The sequence below is a fragment of the Vigna unguiculata genome, chromosome 7 (assembly GCF_004118075.2).
Source record: "Vigna unguiculata cultivar IT97K-499-35 chromosome 7, ASM411807v1, whole genome shotgun sequence".
NCBI classification, from domain to species: domain Eukaryota; kingdom Viridiplantae; phylum Streptophyta; class Magnoliopsida; order Fabales; family Fabaceae; genus Vigna; species Vigna unguiculata.
This window is the reverse complement of record NC_040285.1, coordinates 29418-50401: the sequence shown is the minus strand read 5'-3', so window position 1 is coordinate 50401 and position 20984 is coordinate 29418. Positions and strand designations below refer to the sequence as shown.

Sequence of the window (20984 nt, the reverse complement as noted above, 5' to 3'; positions counted from 1 at the left end):
TTAAATAAAAATAGGGACTCTAATACTTAAATAGGGAGAATGTTTAAGTGAAAATAGTATTTCCTGGTCGAACACTTTTTATAGAGTTTGTGTGAGATGTATGTTGTGTAAACCATTCTTGAGAGTAATAACAAATATAACTTAAATACTTATTATGAATGAAACTGCCAAGTTTTAATGGAGTGTTAAGACCCAGTGGTATCAACATAGGTGGTGCCTTTTTAATTTGATCCTAGTGACCAAATTAAAATAGGTAACATTTATACTAATTAAACTGAGACCGTAACACGGTAATCAGAACTAAATCAATAACATTTAACATATAGAAATTGATTTAATAATTTTTTACGATAAAATTAAAAAATTGTTACACAAACTTAATTACGTGTACCCAAGTCTATTAAATAACTATCATATTTTCATATAGATGGATGAAATATATATAATCATGATTATAGAGAAAAACTATACAATAATTGAGAATAATATCAATATTTAGTGAAACTTTTTAAAAAATAAGAACTTATAATAGCAAGAAAGTACATAGATTTTAATCACGTCTAATTAATTATAAGATCATGTAGGATAGTAGGAATGGACAAATACTTTTAAGGATCTAGATGTCAATAGGTTTGTCCATGGAGTTTTATTGCATTATTTTTATTTAATTTAATCCATGTAAAAGACCTCACCTAGTAAGATTGGCCAAGTAATTGACTGCCAAATTATTTAACGTAGAAACTCCAAGGATGTGTGGCATTGAAAACCTGATGTTCAGTAGCATGTGAAATACTGTAATGGTAGTTTAAAATTAGGAATTCATTCCTAGAAAACAGCAATGCAAAAATCTATAAAGAGCGTAAATAAGAAGTCAAAGTATGCTCTCATGATCCTCTGTCAGTTCGTGCGGCTGCTTCAGCAGGAGTGCTAGTAGTCATCTGATCAACTGCATGGACTACACTCTGAAGCTCCTCCCATATAGCTTTATAGACCATCCTTTGCCTATTAACGGCTGATTGTCCCTCAAAGGCAGTAGATACCACATCAATACTGCAACATCACACCACATATTAGGGTTATGTCCCACCCAAGCTGTGATCAAAGTCCCAAAAGCAGCTAATAGCACAAAAATTATTGTCATGTGTTTTTATTAAGTGAAAAATTAATGTTAAAATACAATTATTCTTGAAAGGAACCTTTTATGTTTAGTTTTCTGCTTTATAAATTTAAAATCTTTAGTGGTTCTTTCAAGCATAGTTGCATATTAGCGTTAATTATTCTTATAACAAACACAAGTGACAATTATAAAAGGCCGAACATGTTATCTTAACCATTAACAAAGTTCAAATAAAATTAACAAAATTAAAGTTATTGTACTAAGAATGTAATTTTTTTTCTTATTGTATTAAAAATGAAAGATGTCAATACTTGTAAGTTGTAGTACTAAACCAATTATATACTCCATAAAAAACTTCCCAAAATACACAATGAGCACCACAATTTTGACACTCCCCCACTCCTCCAAGTTGGTGAGTAAGTGTTCTTCATTCCTAACTTAGCACAATAATTCTTTCGGTTCAGCCCTTTGGTAAGTATGTCTACAGGGTTATTTTGAGTGGACACACATGGAGTGTTAATCAAGCCACTGTCTAGCTTTTCCTTGATAAAGTGTTTGACTACCTCAATACATTTACTTCTATCATGTTGCACAAGGTAATGAATTATACTAATCGCAAATTAAATATCATAATATAACCTTATAGGTTCATCCCAATCTATCTTCATGTCTTCCAATATAATATTCAGTCATAAAAGTTTGACATATTTCTTGAGCCATTGCTTGAACGGGTAATGAGTTATACTAACAGGAATATTGACCATGGTAAACAGAGACACACACGAAGGAGACTTTGTAAAGAGAAGATTTATTGAATGTGGCATCTGCTGAGATAAAATAACGGTTAAAAAGAGAGAAGCACTTATAATCTTTTTGTGATCTAGTGAATCCTAAAAGACACATTTGTGTGACCTAGGAAATAATGTACTAAAACCAGGACTAAAATTATGAACAAAAATATGTAGACCCAAAAACTTTAAGAGGTAAAGGATGAAAAGGTTCATAAGAAAACAAAATAGAATGAGAAATTTTGTTATCTATTTATTTCACTTGAATTAGGTTATGGTTCAAGAGGTTAGGCCAGTGTTATCGATGGATAATATCAGATAACGGAAAATATCAGATATCTAAAATTCCTTTATAAAGTTATATCGGATATCAATATTGGGTTATGGCGGAAATATAATTATAATGCAAAATAGGTGTATTTTGTGGGATGTTCTTAAGTTGTCCTGATCATTGAATGTGTGACAATAACAACAAGGGTAGAGGAGGCAGAAGAAGAATGAGAGAGAGGGTTATTGTGTGTATATGAGGTTAAATTGAATTTTATTGGGCCTGATCTACTTCTTTACCATGTGTTTTAAATCTTTTTTACCATGTGGTTAAACCTGTTTGCTGCCCAGGTGTGCCTCTTAGGTTAAATTAGATGTTATTGGACCTGACCCAATCCATGTGTTTTAAACCTTAAAGAATAAATATATCCTAGCTGATTAGGTTTCTCTTCTCCAAGAATGTTGCGCTGCCGCTGCTGAGTTTCTTCTCCCGGTGGTCTCTCTTCATCTTCTCCTTTCTCCACTCCGTTTTTTCCCGCCATCGCCGCTTCGCATTCGTCAGCCGATATGCACAAAGCAGCCGCCGTCGCCGATTTCCACCATGGCGCTGCTATGGCCGAAATTTGATAACACTGGTTGGGCCATAAATCCCATCTTACTACCACTATTGACTTTGTAGCAACAACCAACAAATGAATGCTAACAATGGATAATTATTATTATTGTACACATATACATATATATATATATATACATATATATATATATATATATATATATATATATATATTCATTCTTATCTTTCTATTAAGTTACTTGCCTTTCAATCAAGAAATTGTTTGTATTGCAGAAAAAAAAAGGCGCTAATCAACCACCATTTGATAAAGTAATAATGTCTATTTAATGTAAGTAATGTTATGTACATTTGATGAAGTAATAATGTCCATTTAATGTAAGTAATATTATGTGTCTTTTATTAATGATTATTCTAAATACAGTTCAATTTGGTTAGTTAAAAATCAACTAGAGTTGATTCCTATCTAGCAAACATTTTCTAATGAAATAAAACATAATTAGATACATCCATATGTGTTTTTCATAGTGACTACTTGTCTCGCCAATTCCAACCGTCCATGGCATCCAATGATATGCTTCATCAAACTTGATGTCTTCATACTCCTCAAAATGGAGTCGTTGATAGCAAAAACTACATCCTCGTTCCCTTGTATACAATCTTCCCCATGTGTATTTGGTTCCACACACATGTGAATGACATTGACATTGTTAGAATAAATATTAAATTCGGGTAGAAAGTAGTTGTATTGGAAACTACTACCTTTTGTACCTATGAGTTGTACCCAGTTTTGTACCTAAGTTTCTAGTTCGGACCTTTGGTTTGTACTCTTCTCATTGTATCAAAATTCTATAATTATAAATATGAGATCATAAGAGAGGTGTATTTTGTTAACACTTTGTTAGACAACAACTCTATAATCTTGTGAAAAAACTTTATTCACCTCTTGTTGTTGTTTATTCATACAATACATAATATATTTATAGACCCACATTTCCTTACCATTGTACTCCCAACGACTATAAACAGCTATAAACGGCTAACTCATTAACTACCTAGACTCCAACGGCTAGTGCATTAACCACTCACAACAGCTAGTTTATAGTGGTTAATACATTTAAGTTTATTAAAAACCCAACAAAACTCCCCCTTAAACTTAAATGTTTCTTTTATTCTCCATCTTTGTTCCTTTATTCTTCATCACGGCTTCCAACGTGCAATAACTCTTCTCACACTATGCTTGTCCCTTTCATGAATAGTTAAGTTCTTTGCTTTCTTCATGACTGACTTCCCTTTCACTTTATCTATGATCGACTTGTACTTCGCTTTCCCTGTGACTAACTTGTTCTCTGCTCTCTCAGTTTTTGCATCCTTACTGGCAAACTTGTTCTTCTCTTTGACCGACTTGTTACTCATTGGGTTCTTTGTCTTTGTGGCCGACTTGTCATTAACTGAATTCTTATCAATAGGCCGATTTCCTTTTGAAAGATCATACCACACCCACGTATTGTTGTGCTCAATCTCCTCATCCTTTTCAAGTAGCCACTTCTCATCTTGCACCTCCAGTGCAACTCTCAGATCCTTCTCAACTTGTAATTGTTCTTGCAAACTTGAAACATCTTCTTCAAATTCCAAGTGCCGCTTTTGCAAAGCTTGTTTCCTTCCCTCTACGCTTTCTTGTAGAATTAAATTGTCTCTAACCTCCTTTTCAATACTCTGTTGCAAGTCTCCTTTTGCAATCTCTAACCTTTGGGTTAGAAGCTTTTCTTTTTCAAATTCTGAGCTACTCAAGCTTTTCACATGCTCCACCGAGATATCTGAGTAATCCACTTGCTCCACCAACTTATCGAGCTATGTAGGCGTTCCATCAAGTTAACCGAGTTGGTCTCATGATCCACCATGTTGTCTGGGGTATCTACACGCTCCACCACCCTGTTTGGGTTATCTACATGTCTCACCAGCCTATGCAACCTACTCGATTGTCTTGCTGACCTATCCATGCTACTCGACTGTTTTGTCGAGTTATCAACTATACTCAGCCTTCTTGTTGAATTCTCCATGCTACTCGGTCTTCTTGTCGAGTTCACCACTTGCTTATGCTCGGCTCCCGAGCTACGCGCCATCATCAACAATGTTGCTTCTTCTTCAACATCTTTTGTGAGGTTGATCGTCTCTTCCTTTATACTTTCAGATTTACAATCTTTGGCAAAATGTCCAGACTTACCACAATTGAAACACTTGCCTGAGTAACAGTCCTTTGCATAATGGCCATTATTGCCACACTTAAAGCACTCAACATTTGAGTTGCTTGATTGACCTCCTCTCCATGGACCTCGTCCTCTTCCGTGCCAATTTTGTTGACCGGATTGTTCTTTCTCTTCTTGTCCTCGACTTCTACCACCAAGACCACTTCTTATACCTCCTCGATATCGTCCTCTATCTTGAGTGTTCTAAGCTTTCTCATCTTTAATTGACATCTTCGTTTGGAGTAATTGATCAAGTGGCTCAACCTTCTTCTTCTTCTTCTGCTCATGCGCCTCAAGGGACCCGGCAAGCTCTTCAACCGTGAGCATTGACAAGTCCTTGGACTCTTCAATCGCGTACACCACGTTCTCAAAGTCATCCGTTAGAGACCTCAAAATCTTTTCCACAACTCGGCTAGCGGGCAACGTCTCTCCATTTCTACTAAGTTGATTCCCACAGTTTCAACCTGAGTAATGTACTCGGCTACTCCTTCTGTCTCCTTCATCTTCATGCTCTCCAATTTGCCTCTAAGTGTTTGAAGTCGCACCTGCTTCACTCGGTCATCTCCCTTATACGCCTTCTCCAAAATATCCCACGCTTCTTTTGAAGATTTAGCACTTGCAATCTTCTCAAAGCCAGACTCGTCCACAGCTTGGTACAGGATGTACAAAGCTGCCTTGTCCTTCACACGTGCGTCTTTCAGCACTTTCAACTGGGCATTTGACCAACCTGTAGTGTTGGCTGGTTCATCGAAATCATCTTCAACCACCTCCCAATTTTCTTGGGATCCAAGAAGGGCCTTCATTTTGAGACTCCAATTGTCATAGTTGACAGCCTTTGTCAACTTGGGCAGGGAAATACTGTTTGTAAGACTAGCCATCTCACTCTCTTTTTTCTCAAACACTTAGCTCTTTTTTTCAAGCACTCAAGCTCTCTAGCTCTCTTTTTTTCACTCAAACACTCAAGCTAACTGGCTCTGATACCACTTTGTTAGCACTTTGTTAGACAACAACTCTATAATCTTGTGAAAAAACTTTATTCACCTCTTGTTGTTTATTCATACAATACATAATATATTTATAGACCCACATTTCCTTACCATTGTACTCCCAACGACTATAAACGACTGTAAACGGCTATAAACGGCTAACTCATTAACTACCTAGACTCCAACGGCTAGTGCATTAACCACTCACAACGGTTAGTTTATAATGGTTAATACATTTAAGTTTATTAAAAACCCAACATATTCAAGCCCTCTAAAATATATTTTCTTTATTATTAATCTTAAGTGTTATCACAAATAATGATAAAGATCTGAAACAATGTCTTGCTTAACATTCCCAGATAAAAGAACCTCGTCAATTGCAATACTTCCTTGGTATTAAAGTTGTTCAGTCCAAGGTGTTTTGGTCATATCGCAGAGCAAATATGCTCGAGATATTTTAGAACAACGGGAATGTTAGAAGCTAAGCTAATAGACACCAATGGATCCAAGTATTAAACTTGTACCTAACCGAGGAGAGTTGTATTTAGACCTTGGGAGATCCTTAAAGTTAGTTGGTAAGCTATGTTATCTCTTTGTGACTCATTTTCACACTGCCTTTATAAACTTTTAAACTTTCCCTGTTAAGACCATAGGAATGCAGATATGTGGATCCAAACATATATTAAGAATGCTTTTGACAAAACCTTATTTACAAAGAAAAAAGAAAAACTCAAATTGTTAGGTATTCTGATGTTGACCGATACAAGGTTGCTGGTATAGTTATATTTAAATTTGAACCTTACCCAACTCGTGATGCAACTCAACAAGAAATATTTGTGTAGTTTAGTCATGAAAATGAAGGCATCCGCCAATAGGCCTGGGAGTACAGCTCAATAGTCAAGACCATTCTGGGGTGTTAGTGAGAGGAGCAAAGTGTATACTTCTTAAGGGATTTTTGTTTGCAACAATATATGTTGTGTTATCCAGTCTGTGGACTTTCTCTGGTGTTCAGCTCATGGTCTATTTTAAGAGTTGCATTTCTGATAAGGATTAGGGAGGTTTACTAGTTTATTGCCTTTTGAGGCTCTTAAGCACTTCGTTGCATTTCAGTTTCTATGTTTTAGAGGATATCTAATCCCTGCCAAAAAATCTTTAATTAAAAGACTAAATTAAATTCTAAGACACAAAATTTCAACTCATCGGTTAAAAGGAAATCTCACCTAACATGCCGACCATCGCCATAAGCATCCTTCACGGTGACAGATTCTGCATTGAGTTGTTCCTTTATCTGTTGGGGAAAATTGACATTTAATAAAAGATGTGTAAGAAAATATTGTTCTGTATGGACTGAATAGGTTGTTATGCGTGGGAAAGAATACCTTGTTCTGCATGGACTGAATAAGAGGCAAGTCGACGGAGCCAGCGTCGTTGACATGGGTGGCGCGTGAAGTGAAGTTGCGAAGAGGACTGGTGGGGAATAGGTTGAAGGGTGCAAGAAGTGGAGTATTGCAAAGGAGGGATTGTGAACCAGATGTGGAGGTGAGAGCAGTGGGAGAGAGAATGGTTTTGTAGGGTTTAACGAGAAGAGGAAGAGCTTGGCGCAGAAAGTTGGTGTTGGCTGAGAGCGAGAACACCAGAGATCGCATCTTTATGCTATCTCCAATCTCCTCTGCGCTGGTTTTCTTCTTCTTGGAAATGGATGGGGATAGATAAACCACGCGGCGGTGCCCTTCCTTTCCTCTCTACCAGGATGATGCAAAAATATCCATGCTTACATGTTCAATATTTTAAATGGGTATTATTAGTAAATAATGTTAATAATGAAATATGATTTAATACATGTCATAAATAAATATAGGTAGATAAACATTATTCGTAGAAAATTAAAATTTTATATTTTATTAGATTAAATTTGATTAAAATAAAATTTAATATATATTTTATTAAATTAAATTAAATTAATATTATATTTTACATATTTTATTTAATTTTATTTTAAAAATGTATAAAGGCAGACCAAATACATAAAGGGGAGATGGAGAAAGGGTGAAGGGCTTTGGAATGATATAATCTTAAACGATAATAGACTTTTAAGTAATTAGATTCAAATTAAAAAATTGGGAGCAAACATTGCAATTAGGGATTATGCAGGCTAAGGAAGGAGACAACAGTGATCCGCGAAGCTGCCTCACATGTCGTTAAGGACCTTCTGGCGTACTCGACGTTGGTGCAGGAGTCGCTCGAGTTCGTTGGCCAAGCCATTGACGACATCGATCGACATCACCGTTTGGAATTCGACGACACTGATTATCTCTCACGGTAAGGACTCGTTTTTAGCCTCTGATTTTGATTCATTCGATTCGATCAATTATGACAGTAACAATAGCAATGCTGGCAAGAATTGTTGTGTGGTGGTAGTAGTTATCGGGGTTTGGATTTGAAATGGTATATGTGAATACTATTTAGAGGACCTTGAGGATTTAGAAAATTTTAGTGACCGAAAATCAGGGTTTGAGTTAGACAAGAAGGAGGAGGATATTAGGGATTTGTTTGAAGAGAATGAGGTTGTTGAGAAAATTTATGAGAAGGTTGTACCTAGTAGGACTAGTCACGAGAGTTTCTAGACCAGATATTTTTATAAGCTTCATAAGCTGAAGGTCGAGGATGCGAGAACTAAGCTCGTGAAGAGTGCAATTTTCGGAAATGAGGAAGATGATTTGAGCTGGGATTTTGACGATGAAGATGAAGATGGTAATAATGGGTATGAGCTAATTACTCCAGCTCTACTGTACATGTAATACACCACAATTCCACAATTAAATGTAATACAAATAGTACTATTTGTACAGTGTTTCGTTAGTGATTTGGACGGTGTCACATAAAAAAATTGGTTAAGATAATTAATACACATTTAGTCTTACAAAAATACATAGCTAGATGTGATATTAAATGAAATCTGAGTTAATAATTATTAATACAATTTTATTTTATTTAAAGAATAAAAATATCTATAAGTTTTATACATGTGTGGTTAATATTTTATTTAACACTCATCAATAAAAGTTAAAGCATAAATAATTAATAAATAATTATATTTTAATGTTGTTAAAATTAAATATAGTTAAACATAAAAAAGCTTAAATTAACATAATTTAAATCATGCTCAAATATTCCTAAACAATCATTTCCTAGAAAACTTGTCTCTTATAGGTAATTATTCAAATCAAAATTTCTTTTATTGTTGCTCTTATCTCTACCACTATCTCCATTCAATGAGCAAATTATCATTCATAAAGCATATTCTAAAAAAAAAAAAAAATTAATTGGAAAGAGTAGTAGAAAGGCAGAATTTTTCCACAAAAAGTGTAATAATTTCATCACTTTGAAGAATTTATTTTATTTTCCACAAAAGCTTAAAAACATACTTTCAAATATTAAACCTTCATATTTGAAATTTTCACCAAAAAGACTCTTAGCATATCAATTACTTTCTTTTTCTTCTTTAACTTTAGTAAAGACCTTATAAATTTCAAAGTTATTTATTTGTATAAAAAAGTTATTATTTAAAAATTTAAAAAAACATTTTTGTCTTTATAAATTTATTATAAATATTTATATTTTAATTAATGTACTTAATTATTCTAACTTTCAATATAAAAATAATTAATCAATACATATTAATTATTTTTTAATAAACACGAGATAGTAAAAACCCGTATATTAATATTAATAATAATAATAATAATTAAATAGATATCGATTAAGATTCGTCACACGTTTATAAGTGAACAAAAATATATTCAAGAAGAAGAGTAAAAACTATAAGGGATATTTTATTTTTCTCTATTTTTAAAAAGACATCGCAAATATACCAATTCCACCAACTACCACCCAAGTATTTGGTCCACCACCAAATCCTTACCTACCGAAGCCACCAACTGCAGCACAGCAGTTATATAAAATTAAAAAGGAATATGAGAATTAATAGCACTTGAGCTCAAACTAATATATAATAATAATAATAATAATAATAATAATAATAATAATAATAATAATAATAATAATAATAATGTAAATGCAAGTTTGCTACAGTAATTTAGGTAAGAGGTAAATATATTTTTAGGTTGAATTTTCACGTGAGATTATAATTTTGTTTTTATTTTAATTTTTAAACTTAAAAAATGAAAGACATAATTATTTTAACTTAATTATATTAATTTTTTAATATATTAAATGTGTTTTTAGTTGGCATTAAAAAAACACACAATTAGATGTGTTTGTCAGATAAAATAAAAATTCAATATAATTAGTTTAAAATAAGTATATCAATATATTTTTAAAGTTTGAAAAAAAATATACTTAAGTTTCAAATAAAAATAAATTTTAATTAAAAATATATTTAATCCTTTGTATAACTTGTGTTTAAAATTTTTAGAGTTAAAATTTATAGGTTAAATTAATATATAAAACCCTATAGTTTTGCCAACATTTATTTTCTTATTTCGATCCGTTATGAACTGCAAGTGTTTATATGTTTGTAAAATTGAAACTGCCCACTCAACAAGTTTTTTTCATAATTGAAAGTTTCTTGTTTGTTTCAAATAATTTTTTTATCATTGGATATGTTTTAATATATATTATAAGATGAATAGTAGAACATTCAATTTAAAAATATAATAATTTAAGGAAAACAAATGCAATTTAAAGCATTGATCTATAAATAAAAATTATAAAAAAAAATTAAAGATAACAATTATGTACTCCAAATAAATTTTATATTCAAATATTATACCAACATATTTGTTTCTATCATTTTATATATTATCAATTATTTTAATAGATATTCTTTTAAGAACTTGTAATTTAATAGTTATCTATTAATAGGTTTTTATAAACGTTAATTTCTCAGCTTTTAACTAGTTTTTCTAAAACTTTAGCCTAGATTAGCCAAGTAGCACAACTTTTGTGGATAGGTAAAAGAGGATTGAATGTGATTTCTTTGATATAACTAAGAATAATACAAGGTAGGAGCTATGTTTTTATTATCAAGTATGCTGGGATAAATTAAGGTCCTTTCAGAATACTTTAATAACAGATTATTTAAATTGATTTAATGTTATAAGTAATCTGTAGAATATTTGAAAGAATCCATCCTAAAAAATATTTGGAAGATGTCTTTAAATTATTTTTGTAAACTCTTCAAAATAACTTAATAAAAGACTCGCCTTCAAATCATAGGGAAGAAAAAAAAATTCACAGTATATTTTAATTTATTATTTTACTCTTCAAAATAAATTTTAATTATTATTCTTAAACAAATCAAATTATAACTATTTTGTTGCTTGTAAATCTATTACTTTTGCACGTCTTTCCTTCTTTAATGATTTCTTTTAATATAATTAGTAATCTGTTTTATACACTGTTAGTATATATGTGAATGGTAAATTTTGTTTAGAAATGTCGTTAAAACTTTTTTATGACATATATATATATATATATATATATATATATTTATTTATTTAATATGAGTACAATAATTATTTAGTGAACTTTCAATTTTGAATTTATTTTATTATAGTTTATTTTTAAAAGAGACAACATCTTATAAATGCTCACATGTATCATATATCGAAAAATTGTCCCAGCAATACATTATATATATTATTTATTTATTCGAAATGACAGTGGCAGCTGAACCCATTTTGAATAAAAGGTTGAAAAAGAATATCTCCAAGTTTTTGTGAAGAAATGTGAAAAAAAACATAATAGCATTACTTGTTGTCCCCACTCACCCATAAATGTGAAGAAAATTTGAACAAGGCCCGGTACCCGGTAGCCAGTTGCCACCAACTACGTCTCTCGCAGCAGATCTACCCTTGTTTATGTGTCGGTTCGTCTATATATAACTATAACCACACTTCCACTCCTCACATTGCGCGCTTGCTCTATCTCTCCCTTCCTCACCTCACACCACAAGGTACGACTATTGCTCTCGTTCCTTTCAACTTTTCCTTCCCTTTCCTTCTTGATGCTATTATTATAAAATGTTCATAATTCGGCTCAGGATTTTGCTTTCCATGACTCGTATCTATTCATTTCTTTACAATTACACACCCGAATTTTACAACTAAATGTGAAATGATGTGACGGCGAGAGATGGAGCTGTAAAATGTTGTTGTATGAATAATCAATCTCTTATTTTTTTTTTCCGATCGACTGTTGTTGGATCTAGCTGATCTGATCTACTTACTGCTTTGTTTGGCCTGGTCTTAGCTATAAAAAAGGTAGAAAATGAAGATCATAGAGAAAATACGCGCGGCCGCAGCTGATCCAAACAGGGTGGTGTTCTCGTTTGAGTTCTTCCCGCCCAAGACTGAGGATGGTGTGGACAATTTGTTTGAGAGGATGGACCGCATGGTGGCTCACAATCCCTCGTTTTGTGATATCACCTGGGGTGCGGGTGGAACCACTGCTGATCTAACATTGGAAATTGCCAACAGGATGCAGAACATTGTCTGTGTGGAGACCATGATGCACCTCACCTGCACTAACATGCCTGTTGAGAAGATAGACCATGCTCTCCAGACCATCAAGTCCAATGGCCTCCAGAATGTGCTTGCTCTTCGAGGTGACCCCCCACATGGCCAGGACAAATTTGTGCAGGTTGAAGGCGGCTTTGCCTGTGCACGCGACCTGGTACCAATTTCTTTCGCCTCCAATTTCCTCATATTTATATAATTCATTCTATTTTTGCCAATCTCAGCTCGGATAGTTACAGAACCATATCACCCTCACTCAGGCTCTCTTTTACCAATTCTGGACTCCATTTGGCAGGACTTTGATGGTTTATAGCTATTTTCGTAGAAACCCTTTTTTTTAAGAAAAAGATTTCGATTTTGCACAGACCGACTCCTCTCTTATAACCTGTCAGTGTCTCATTTGTTATTCTATATGAGATCTGCTGGACCAACAAGTTGTTTGTTGGAGTGGAATTGGCTTGCTTCTTTTGAACTAGATTTGGATTAAAGTCTTGTGGATGGAAAAACATGTGTTTGGGAGGGGAGACCCCACTAAAGGTGGGTCAGTCATGTTCCTTGATGGAAATTTGTTATCGGCATAGCACCTGGATACTCTGCACTGGCTGAAAATACAAAGAATGAAACTTTTTAAATCCATCGTTAATGAGTTCTGGAATATTATACTGCATTCTTAGTGATGATAAAGCTGTGGGCTTAGTTTCATTAAATTTGATACTAGCTGTTGATCCTGCTAGTTCAGTTTGTCTGGTCTTGAGTGCTGATTTTGTGGATGCTAATGTTTTTGTAGGTGAAACATATCAGAGCTAAATATGGTGACTACTTTGGCATTACTGTCGCCGGTTATCCAGGTTACACACTTTTCATTATTTTCAACTTCATTATCTCATTCTGTTAAGCGCTTTTCTGGTCCTTTTCCTGCCATCATTTTCTCTTAAAATCTATAGTCTTTCTCTTCAGAGGCACATCCGGATGTTATAGGAAGTGATGGGTTGGCTACAGCAGAAGGTTATCTAAAAGATCTTGAATACCTGAAGAGCAAGGTCTAGTCGTTGAAATAGAATCTACCCATTTTATGTGTTAATTTTTTTTTTCTTTTTTATCAGTCTAGAACATAATTTAAGGAGTTCTTTAATCTATGACTCTTTCTTAAACAAGAAGGGCAAAAAGAAAAAAAAAATACCTAAGAGAAATGCTGCATTCTTGGATAAACTTGGCTATTCTTCTTCTAAATGAAAATGAAAAGTAGCAAGTGAGGGATAGGCAGTGGTGAAGGATTCTTTTGCTAGGTATTTTTTGTTGATCTGTCTGCCTCTTTTTTGGGCCTCCTAATCTGAGTTCATGTTTTTTTTACAGGTCGATGCAGGAGCAGATGTCATTGTCACCCAGTTATTTTATGATACGGATACATTCCTTAAATTTGTGAATGACTGTCGCCAAATTGGAATAACTTGTCCTATCGTACCTGGCATTATGCCCATTAATAATTACAAGGGCTTTCTCCGCATGACTGGGTTTTGTAAAACAAAGGTAAGATTTTTTGTGTGTAGACCAAGTATTAAGTATGGGAAATGTTTAAAAATCTCAAGAACGTTGCTGGATGGGGTCTAAAGAAAGAATAAAAAGGCACTTGAATGTTAAATATTGATCTCTCTTTATACATGTATAGTATACTGGAAGAAAATATCAGTCGTGCTTTCAGAATATTAATAAAAAATAAACCTGAATATACATTGGCAGTAATGATTGATCCCGTACTAGATTGTTGTGTTGGACGAGTGAACATATTTAACTAATACTAGGGATGAATGTTAGATAAAATGTTTTCACATAATATGTCTTTGTTACTTAGTATTCGTGTACTTGTCACTTTTTACCAATTTGTTATATTACTTAGGTGCCATGGACTCTAATACATTGTTTTATTTTCAATGACATAATCTAGATACCAGCTGACATTATGTCTGCTTTAGAGCCTATCAAGGACAATGAAGAAGCTGTCAAGTCTTATGGAGTTCACTTGGGAACTGAAATGTGCAAAAAGATTTTATCTCATGGAATTAAGACGTTGCATCTTTATACACTAAATATGGAGAAATCAGCATTAGCAATACTAATGGTTGGCTCGTATGGCCTGTGATGTGTACATTTGTTATTTTTGGAAGACTTAAGTTGATTGAAAGTTGATATTAATGTTTTTTCTGGCAGAACCTTGGCTTAATTGAAGAGTCCAAGATTTCTAGATCCTTACCATGGAGACGTCCCACCAATGTTTTCCGTGTTAAAGAAGATGTCCGTCCAATCTTTTGGTATGTTACCTTTGCAATTGTCGTGTTCCATAATATGAGTGAATCTGTATGAAGGATTTCTTACTTTCCTTGTACAACTATTATAGGGCAAATCGTCCAAAAAGCTACATATCACGAACCATAGGATGGGATCAATACCCACATGGGCGTTGGGGTGATTCCTGTAACCCATCATATGGTGCATTAACTGATTATCAGGTGCACACGGTTACTTATTGATTTTATTTTTATGTATATTATTTAACGCTTTTATTTTCTTTCCCAAAGGATAAAATGGTCTCAACACTATCAGTAGATCAAAATCGATTGTTTAACAGTAGACCATTTATCTAAAATTAAATTTTATTATTACTTTGTGGAGAAACTAAAAGTGCAAAGCATCAATCCAAATGTGAAACATACTGCAGTGATGGATCTAATAAGAATAGTCCTTTAAGAAACATTGGCTCTTTGCATACTTCTCTATTATGAATAGGTTAAGGTCGAGGTTTTGAATTCTGGTCACAATTGTGTTGATATTGAAATGTGGAAAATTGTTGACAAATGTAGTTGATGCAATCACAACTATGATTCTGATGCCGTTGTGGTAACCTCCAAAACCACAATATTGTGGCTACAATTATGGTTGTAGTGTAAATTGCAATTTGAAACCTTGGATTTCATGTGAATTATATTAGTTGCCCTACATTGGAAATCAAGGGTTTGTGTAGCATATGTTGTTGTGTGTGATTATGATGCTGTATAAAATCCTTGTTTTGAAAAAAAAAATGAATAGAAAGGTCATATTACAAGGCAGAAGCAGAAGTGTGAAAACTACATGTCTTGTTATTTGCTAGGGCTAGAATTCATCGTTATTTTCTTGTAGTTCATGCGACCTCGTGCACGGGACAAGAAGCTTATTGAAGAATGGGTAGTTCCCTTGAAAAGCGTTGAAGATATATATGAGGTGGAGTTATTTTTTCACTTCGAACATTGCTAGAATAATCTTGCTAACACTTAAACATCATCTAAATTTACCCCCTTTGTTATATACCAGAGGTTTAGAATGTACTGCATTGGAAAGTTGAGAACCAACCCTTGGTCAGAATTAGATGGTCTTCAGCCAGAGACAAAGATCATCAATGAGCAGCTGGAGAGGATTAACGCAAAGGGCTTCCTCACAATCAATAGCCAGCCAGCTGTTAATGGGGAAAAGTCGGATTCTCCCACTGTAGGTAGGTGTAAAAGAAGTTTATTTTTATTTATGCATGATATAGAAAGATGACTAACTTTCTGATTGAAGTTAGATAGTTGAACATTTCTAGAGGTTCAGGATGGAAGCTCAAACGACTACATGGTTATGGTCAAATGTATGCCAACCTTTCCCCTTTCTGTCCTAACTTGTATATATTACAAAGATATCCCACATTTGTTAGAGATATGATTAGAGTACTCGCTACAACAAGATTTTGACAACCATCTACCTTTTAGCTAGTTTATGGGGGTTCAGAGCCTAAAGTCTTGGTGTTAGGTTACCTGCACATGGCCAGTTCTGGGATATGGGAGTATGCCAAGATGTCTAGCTTATATTGCCAAAATATTCCCTACAAGAATTGCACATCCTATTCCATTAGGGTTGAGTAAGGCTCATTTCCTTCCCCAATACTTTGATACCTTTTGCTATTTCTATCATTTGTTTACTAGTTGTCAAAGAGGCTACTAACAGTTAGGTTGATTACCCTTTGAACACGGTCTTCCAGTAGGTAATCTTTGGTTCAAATTTTCAACAAGGATAAGTAGGAATGTTAACTTTTAGCACTGGCTGTCTGATTTCTGTCCTGTCTTTATTAATTACCTGAATATTGAAGCTTGTGATTGGATTAAATAGGGAAATTCTATAGAAGCAAATGTAAATTCAAAGCATAGAATCCAGCCTTTTTAATTTCTTATTTTTGTCTCTGCAGATCTGTTTTTCCTTTTAATTTCCTAGTATTTTCTTTTTCATGTTTCTTGTTGGTTTGCTAAATCTGATGGTGTTGCTAATGGATAACTAGTATGGTGCCACAATTGGGAATGTGACTACACATGGGGAACTGTAGTTATGTTATATTTCTAATTTATTTTCCTTATTTTTTGTTAGTAAAAGTTACATTATGTCGAATCTGGTGTTTACTATGATTTTTGTTCGTAAAATTTACATTATTACAGATACAGTGGTCTAGTGTTTTATTGATTACTTTAAATTGTTTATAGCCTAGAATCCTAAACTAACGTTAAGCCGATTAGGAAATAGTACTGAACTTACTACGGCCAGATGACGGGAAGGGTTATCTATACTTGTAAAATTAAAAAGGAAGATTGAACAGAATACTGAAAACAAAATAGGGATGCAGAACATATATTGAGATTTTCTGAGCAGAATATCCAGTGCATTTTATGACTGAGGGTATTGATATCTTGTCCGTATTTGTGGGTTTACGATAAACATACACTGAATCCTTTGTTTTTGATATATGGCTTAGGCTGGGGTGGACCTGGTGGGTATGTTTATCAGAAGGCATATGTAGAGTTCTTCTGCTCCAAGGAAAAGCTGGATACACTTGTTGATAAATGCAAGGATCGAACCTTTTTGACTTATATGGCCGTGAATAAAGAAGGATGCTGGAAATCTAATGTGGGTCAAACTGATGTTAATGCTGTGACATGGGGTGTCTTCCCAGCTAAGGAGATAAAACAACCGACCATTGTAGATCCTGTCAGTTTCAATGTATGGAAGGATGAGGCATTTGAAATTTGGTCAAGAGGATGGGCCAGCTTGTACCCTGAGGGTGATGCATCCAGGAAATTTGTTGAAGAGGTTAGTTCATAAGGCTATGGTCCTGTAAAACATGTGTATTTGATGGCAGTGCCGTGTTTTTGTTTTCAGCTACATGCAGCTTTGATAATTCTTTGTGTCACAGGTGGGTGGAAGCTACTTTTTGGTCAGTTTGGTGGACAACGATTACATCAATGGTGATCTTTTTGCGGCCTTTGCAGATTTCTGACGCGAGCTTCTTATTTATTCGTTCTTTACTAATGTTACTTGGTTGTCAAGTTCTTTTCCTTTTTTTTCTTCTTCTCAATATGATGATAAGACATGGTTGAAGTGGCAAATTATTTTTGGGGTATATTTGTGTCCCATGCGTCTTTGTTTTTGTCATTTTTCATAGTGGCAGGAGTAACCTGTACGTAGACTTGAGGAGAACTTACTCCGTCCTCTGAATTTGATGGTTGTATACGACCGAATTCCTGTTTCCTAAAATATTTACATGAATGAACTGCGAAAATAAAAGTTTAGAGTCTCGTCGTGCCTTTTATATTTTCCCCTATTTCTTTGTTTTCGACAACCTCGTTGTCCTATGTTGACACTAGATGTATTCCAATTGCTAATTAGTTGATATCCTCGCTTTAGCATCTGCATCGGCTGTCTATTAGGAAAATTTAGAATCCAATGTGAAAATTAAGTAAAATAAATTAACAAAAAAAGAAAAAAATTACATAAAAGGCAAGGCAGATTAATATGATTAATGTATTAATCAGTTTTTCAGTATTAATTCAGTATTATTTTCACTTTTATTAGATTGATTTTTTTTAATTTAACTTAACGTCAAGCATAAAGAGTCTAAAACCAGTATAGAATAGTGTGTTTATTGTTTCTATAATAACAAAAATTAAGTTATTTCAATTTGATAACAAATAATTAAAGTTTTAAAAAACAGTGATTAAATTTAAACAATAGTGATTTGATAAAATTGACAAGTTAATTATTAATTTGAAATGACAATTATTTATTAAAGTATTAAATTAAAAATGTGGATATAATGAAGTGAAGTTAATGTTGTTAACTTTTTTCTTTAATAAATAATGCTATATCGGATAAAAAAAATGTTATTAACTTTTTGTTAGATCCCCACACACCTTCATCTTCGTCCCGGGGGCGTCCTCTGGCGCAACAGGGGATTCCAGGTCCCCCTACGGCACGCCCACAGGTCCCGGCACGCCACCGTGTCCCAATCCCCCGTGTCCCGGCGCGGGTCCTGGCACGGCACGGTACTTGCGCGCCTCGGGTCCCGGTACGACACGCCTCGCCCTCGGTTTCCGGGCGTGTCCCCAAGTTCCGACACGACACGCGTTTCTGGGCACGTCGGGTCCCGGTACGACGCGCCCTCGCCGGGCGTGTCCCCAAGTTCCGACACGATGCGCGTTTCCGGGCACTGACGCGCCCCGCGTCCTGGCCGGGTGGGGCAACGCCACCCCGGGTGGGGACCCCCCAGGTTCCGGCAAGACGCGCCCCCGACTCCCGTGTCCCAACATGATGCCCTGGGTCCCGGCACGGCACCTCCCCCTTGTCCCATCACTGCACGGCGCGCCCCCGGGTTCCAGTCGCGCTGGCACGACACGACGCGTCCCTAGGTCCCGAACTCCAGCGCCTAGTCCCAACGCCTCCGACCATACCGAGTCCCCCGATCAACCCCAAGTTCCCCGACTGACCCGATTCCAACTAGGTCCCCCGACCGTACCGAGTCGACCGATCCGGGGTTCCCTGACCCCGGGTCCCCCGACCCGTCCCTAGACCCAACACCCAACACCCCCATACACCTAAACCCCTAAGCCCTTACCTCATCATACTTACAAGCTATCATAGCTATTACGCCAACTAACTGAAGTTTCTTTCTGATCATTGCTTGACACGCTCCAAGAACCTGTCCATGAGATTGACAGTACGGAACAATGTCTCCTCCAAAAGCTCAAATTTGTAGTGAACCTGTTAGAAGCCCGTTAAAAGCTTTATTAAGTTTTGAGAAGCTAACTTCAACAACCCTTGACATCAACATGGAAATGTAAATAATGTACCTCAATAAGCCGGTCAACAAGAATGGCTCTCATCCTCTCATTAATGAAATCAGGGCCCTTTTCTAACATCTTCCAACCGACAAAACAAAGCCCCAACTTCAAGAAAACGTTCAAAGACTGAGAATCCTGTCTATTTCGTCGGGCATGGCTTCAATATGCTTGACAAATTCTGGAACTGCATTGTCACCGACATCATCATCGTCGTCGATAGCTATGGTTTCATAGTCTAAGTCGTAACTCGGGTTGGGAACCAACATGTTCTGTTTCTTAGTTACCTTACATAAGAGGATAGATAGGAAAGACAAGTGAGTAAACAAATTTTAAAAAATAAAATAAAAAATAAAATGATCCACATGTGGTTTATGGAGAGGGAAGAGTACATGAGGATGAGGGGGTTGGTGATGCAGAACTGTGTGTCCTTTGCTCTTGCTGCATCATCAAAGAAATTCAAAAAAAGATGATGAACGTATATCGAAGTGTTGTCAAACTTAAAGACAAACAAAGAGAGAGAGATTGGTTTCAAAGTGTACGAGAAGGAACAGGGCTTCTGTTAGGCATAAAATTCTGATTGATACTACAGAGAGGCAACCGGTGATGGATGGGCTTCAGATTCTCCTCCATTCTTGGATGCCCTTTGTGATTCAAGGAAAGGAGAAACATTAAAAACAACGAAAACTCAGTCTCATCCTCGTATCCAAGTATTATTATTATTAAAAAGAAAAGAATGGATAAGGAAGGAACCAACCTTGAAGATCTGAAGAGGGCAGACGGTTTTCTTTTGAGGCGTCCATTGACTTTGCTATACTATGTGTGCGTGCAATGCCATAAAGATTAATCAGAAAATTCGGAAGAAGATGAAGAAAAGCAAGTTCCGTTGAAAGAACATAAACGAAAATTAAGATAATTGGGAAGACCCTTATGCTGCTCACCCACGCTTGTATGAATCCGAAGAAAAAGAAAATGAAATATGAAAATGGGAGGTGACAGCAGAGCCAACGAGCAGAATAAAAAGAATGAAAATGATATTCGAACATAAAATTCGAACTCATTTTTGACATGGGTGGCGTGACACCCTTTTTTTCTTTTATTTTTACTTTTTTTAAATGAAACTGAACCTATGGTCACATGCTTGGAAATTTATGCTGTAAATTCATTTTGGCAAAACTAAAGCAGACGTGGAGAGAGAAAGTAAGATAAAATGGAAAATTTGGTAGTGTTGGTGAGAGAGGGAGAGAGAAAGGCGATCGGAAGCCCTTGCAGGGTGGAATTAGCATGAGATAGAAAGTCAG

General features: G+C 35.1%; 2 protein-coding genes across 2 annotated transcripts; one reads left to right on the top strand and one right to left on the bottom strand.

Moving 5' to 3' along the window:
* Positions 1 to 617: 617 nt before the first annotated feature.
* LOC114191947 (protein BOLA4, chloroplastic/mitochondrial) lies at positions 618 to 8594 on the bottom strand. The gene is made up of 4 exons (XM_028081421.1): positions 8171 to 8594; positions 7358 to 7748; positions 7199 to 7266; positions 618 to 1050 (listed from the first exon to the last, which is right to left on the bottom strand). The coding sequence occupies exons 2-4, from the start codon at positions 7622 to 7624 to the stop codon at positions 885 to 887; spliced, it is 501 nt and encodes a 166-aa protein (XP_027937222.1). The 5' UTR covers positions 7625 to 7748; positions 8171 to 8594; the 3' UTR covers positions 618 to 884.
* Positions 8595 to 11776: 3182 nt separating this feature from the next.
* On the top strand, positions 11777 to 18144 carry LOC114190888 (methylenetetrahydrofolate reductase 2-like). Its single transcript, XM_028079959.1, has 12 exons — positions 11777 to 11955; positions 12252 to 12674; positions 13305 to 13365; positions 13475 to 13557; positions 13871 to 14044; positions 14460 to 14633; positions 14723 to 14823; positions 14910 to 15021; positions 15689 to 15769; positions 15860 to 16037; positions 17325 to 17659; positions 17763 to 18144. The coding sequence occupies exons 2-12, from the start codon at positions 12270 to 12272 to the stop codon at positions 17844 to 17846; spliced, it is 1788 nt and encodes a 595-aa protein (XP_027935760.1). The 5' UTR covers positions 11777 to 11955; positions 12252 to 12269; the 3' UTR covers positions 17847 to 18144.
* The last annotated feature ends 2840 nt before the right edge of the window (positions 18145 to 20984 follow it).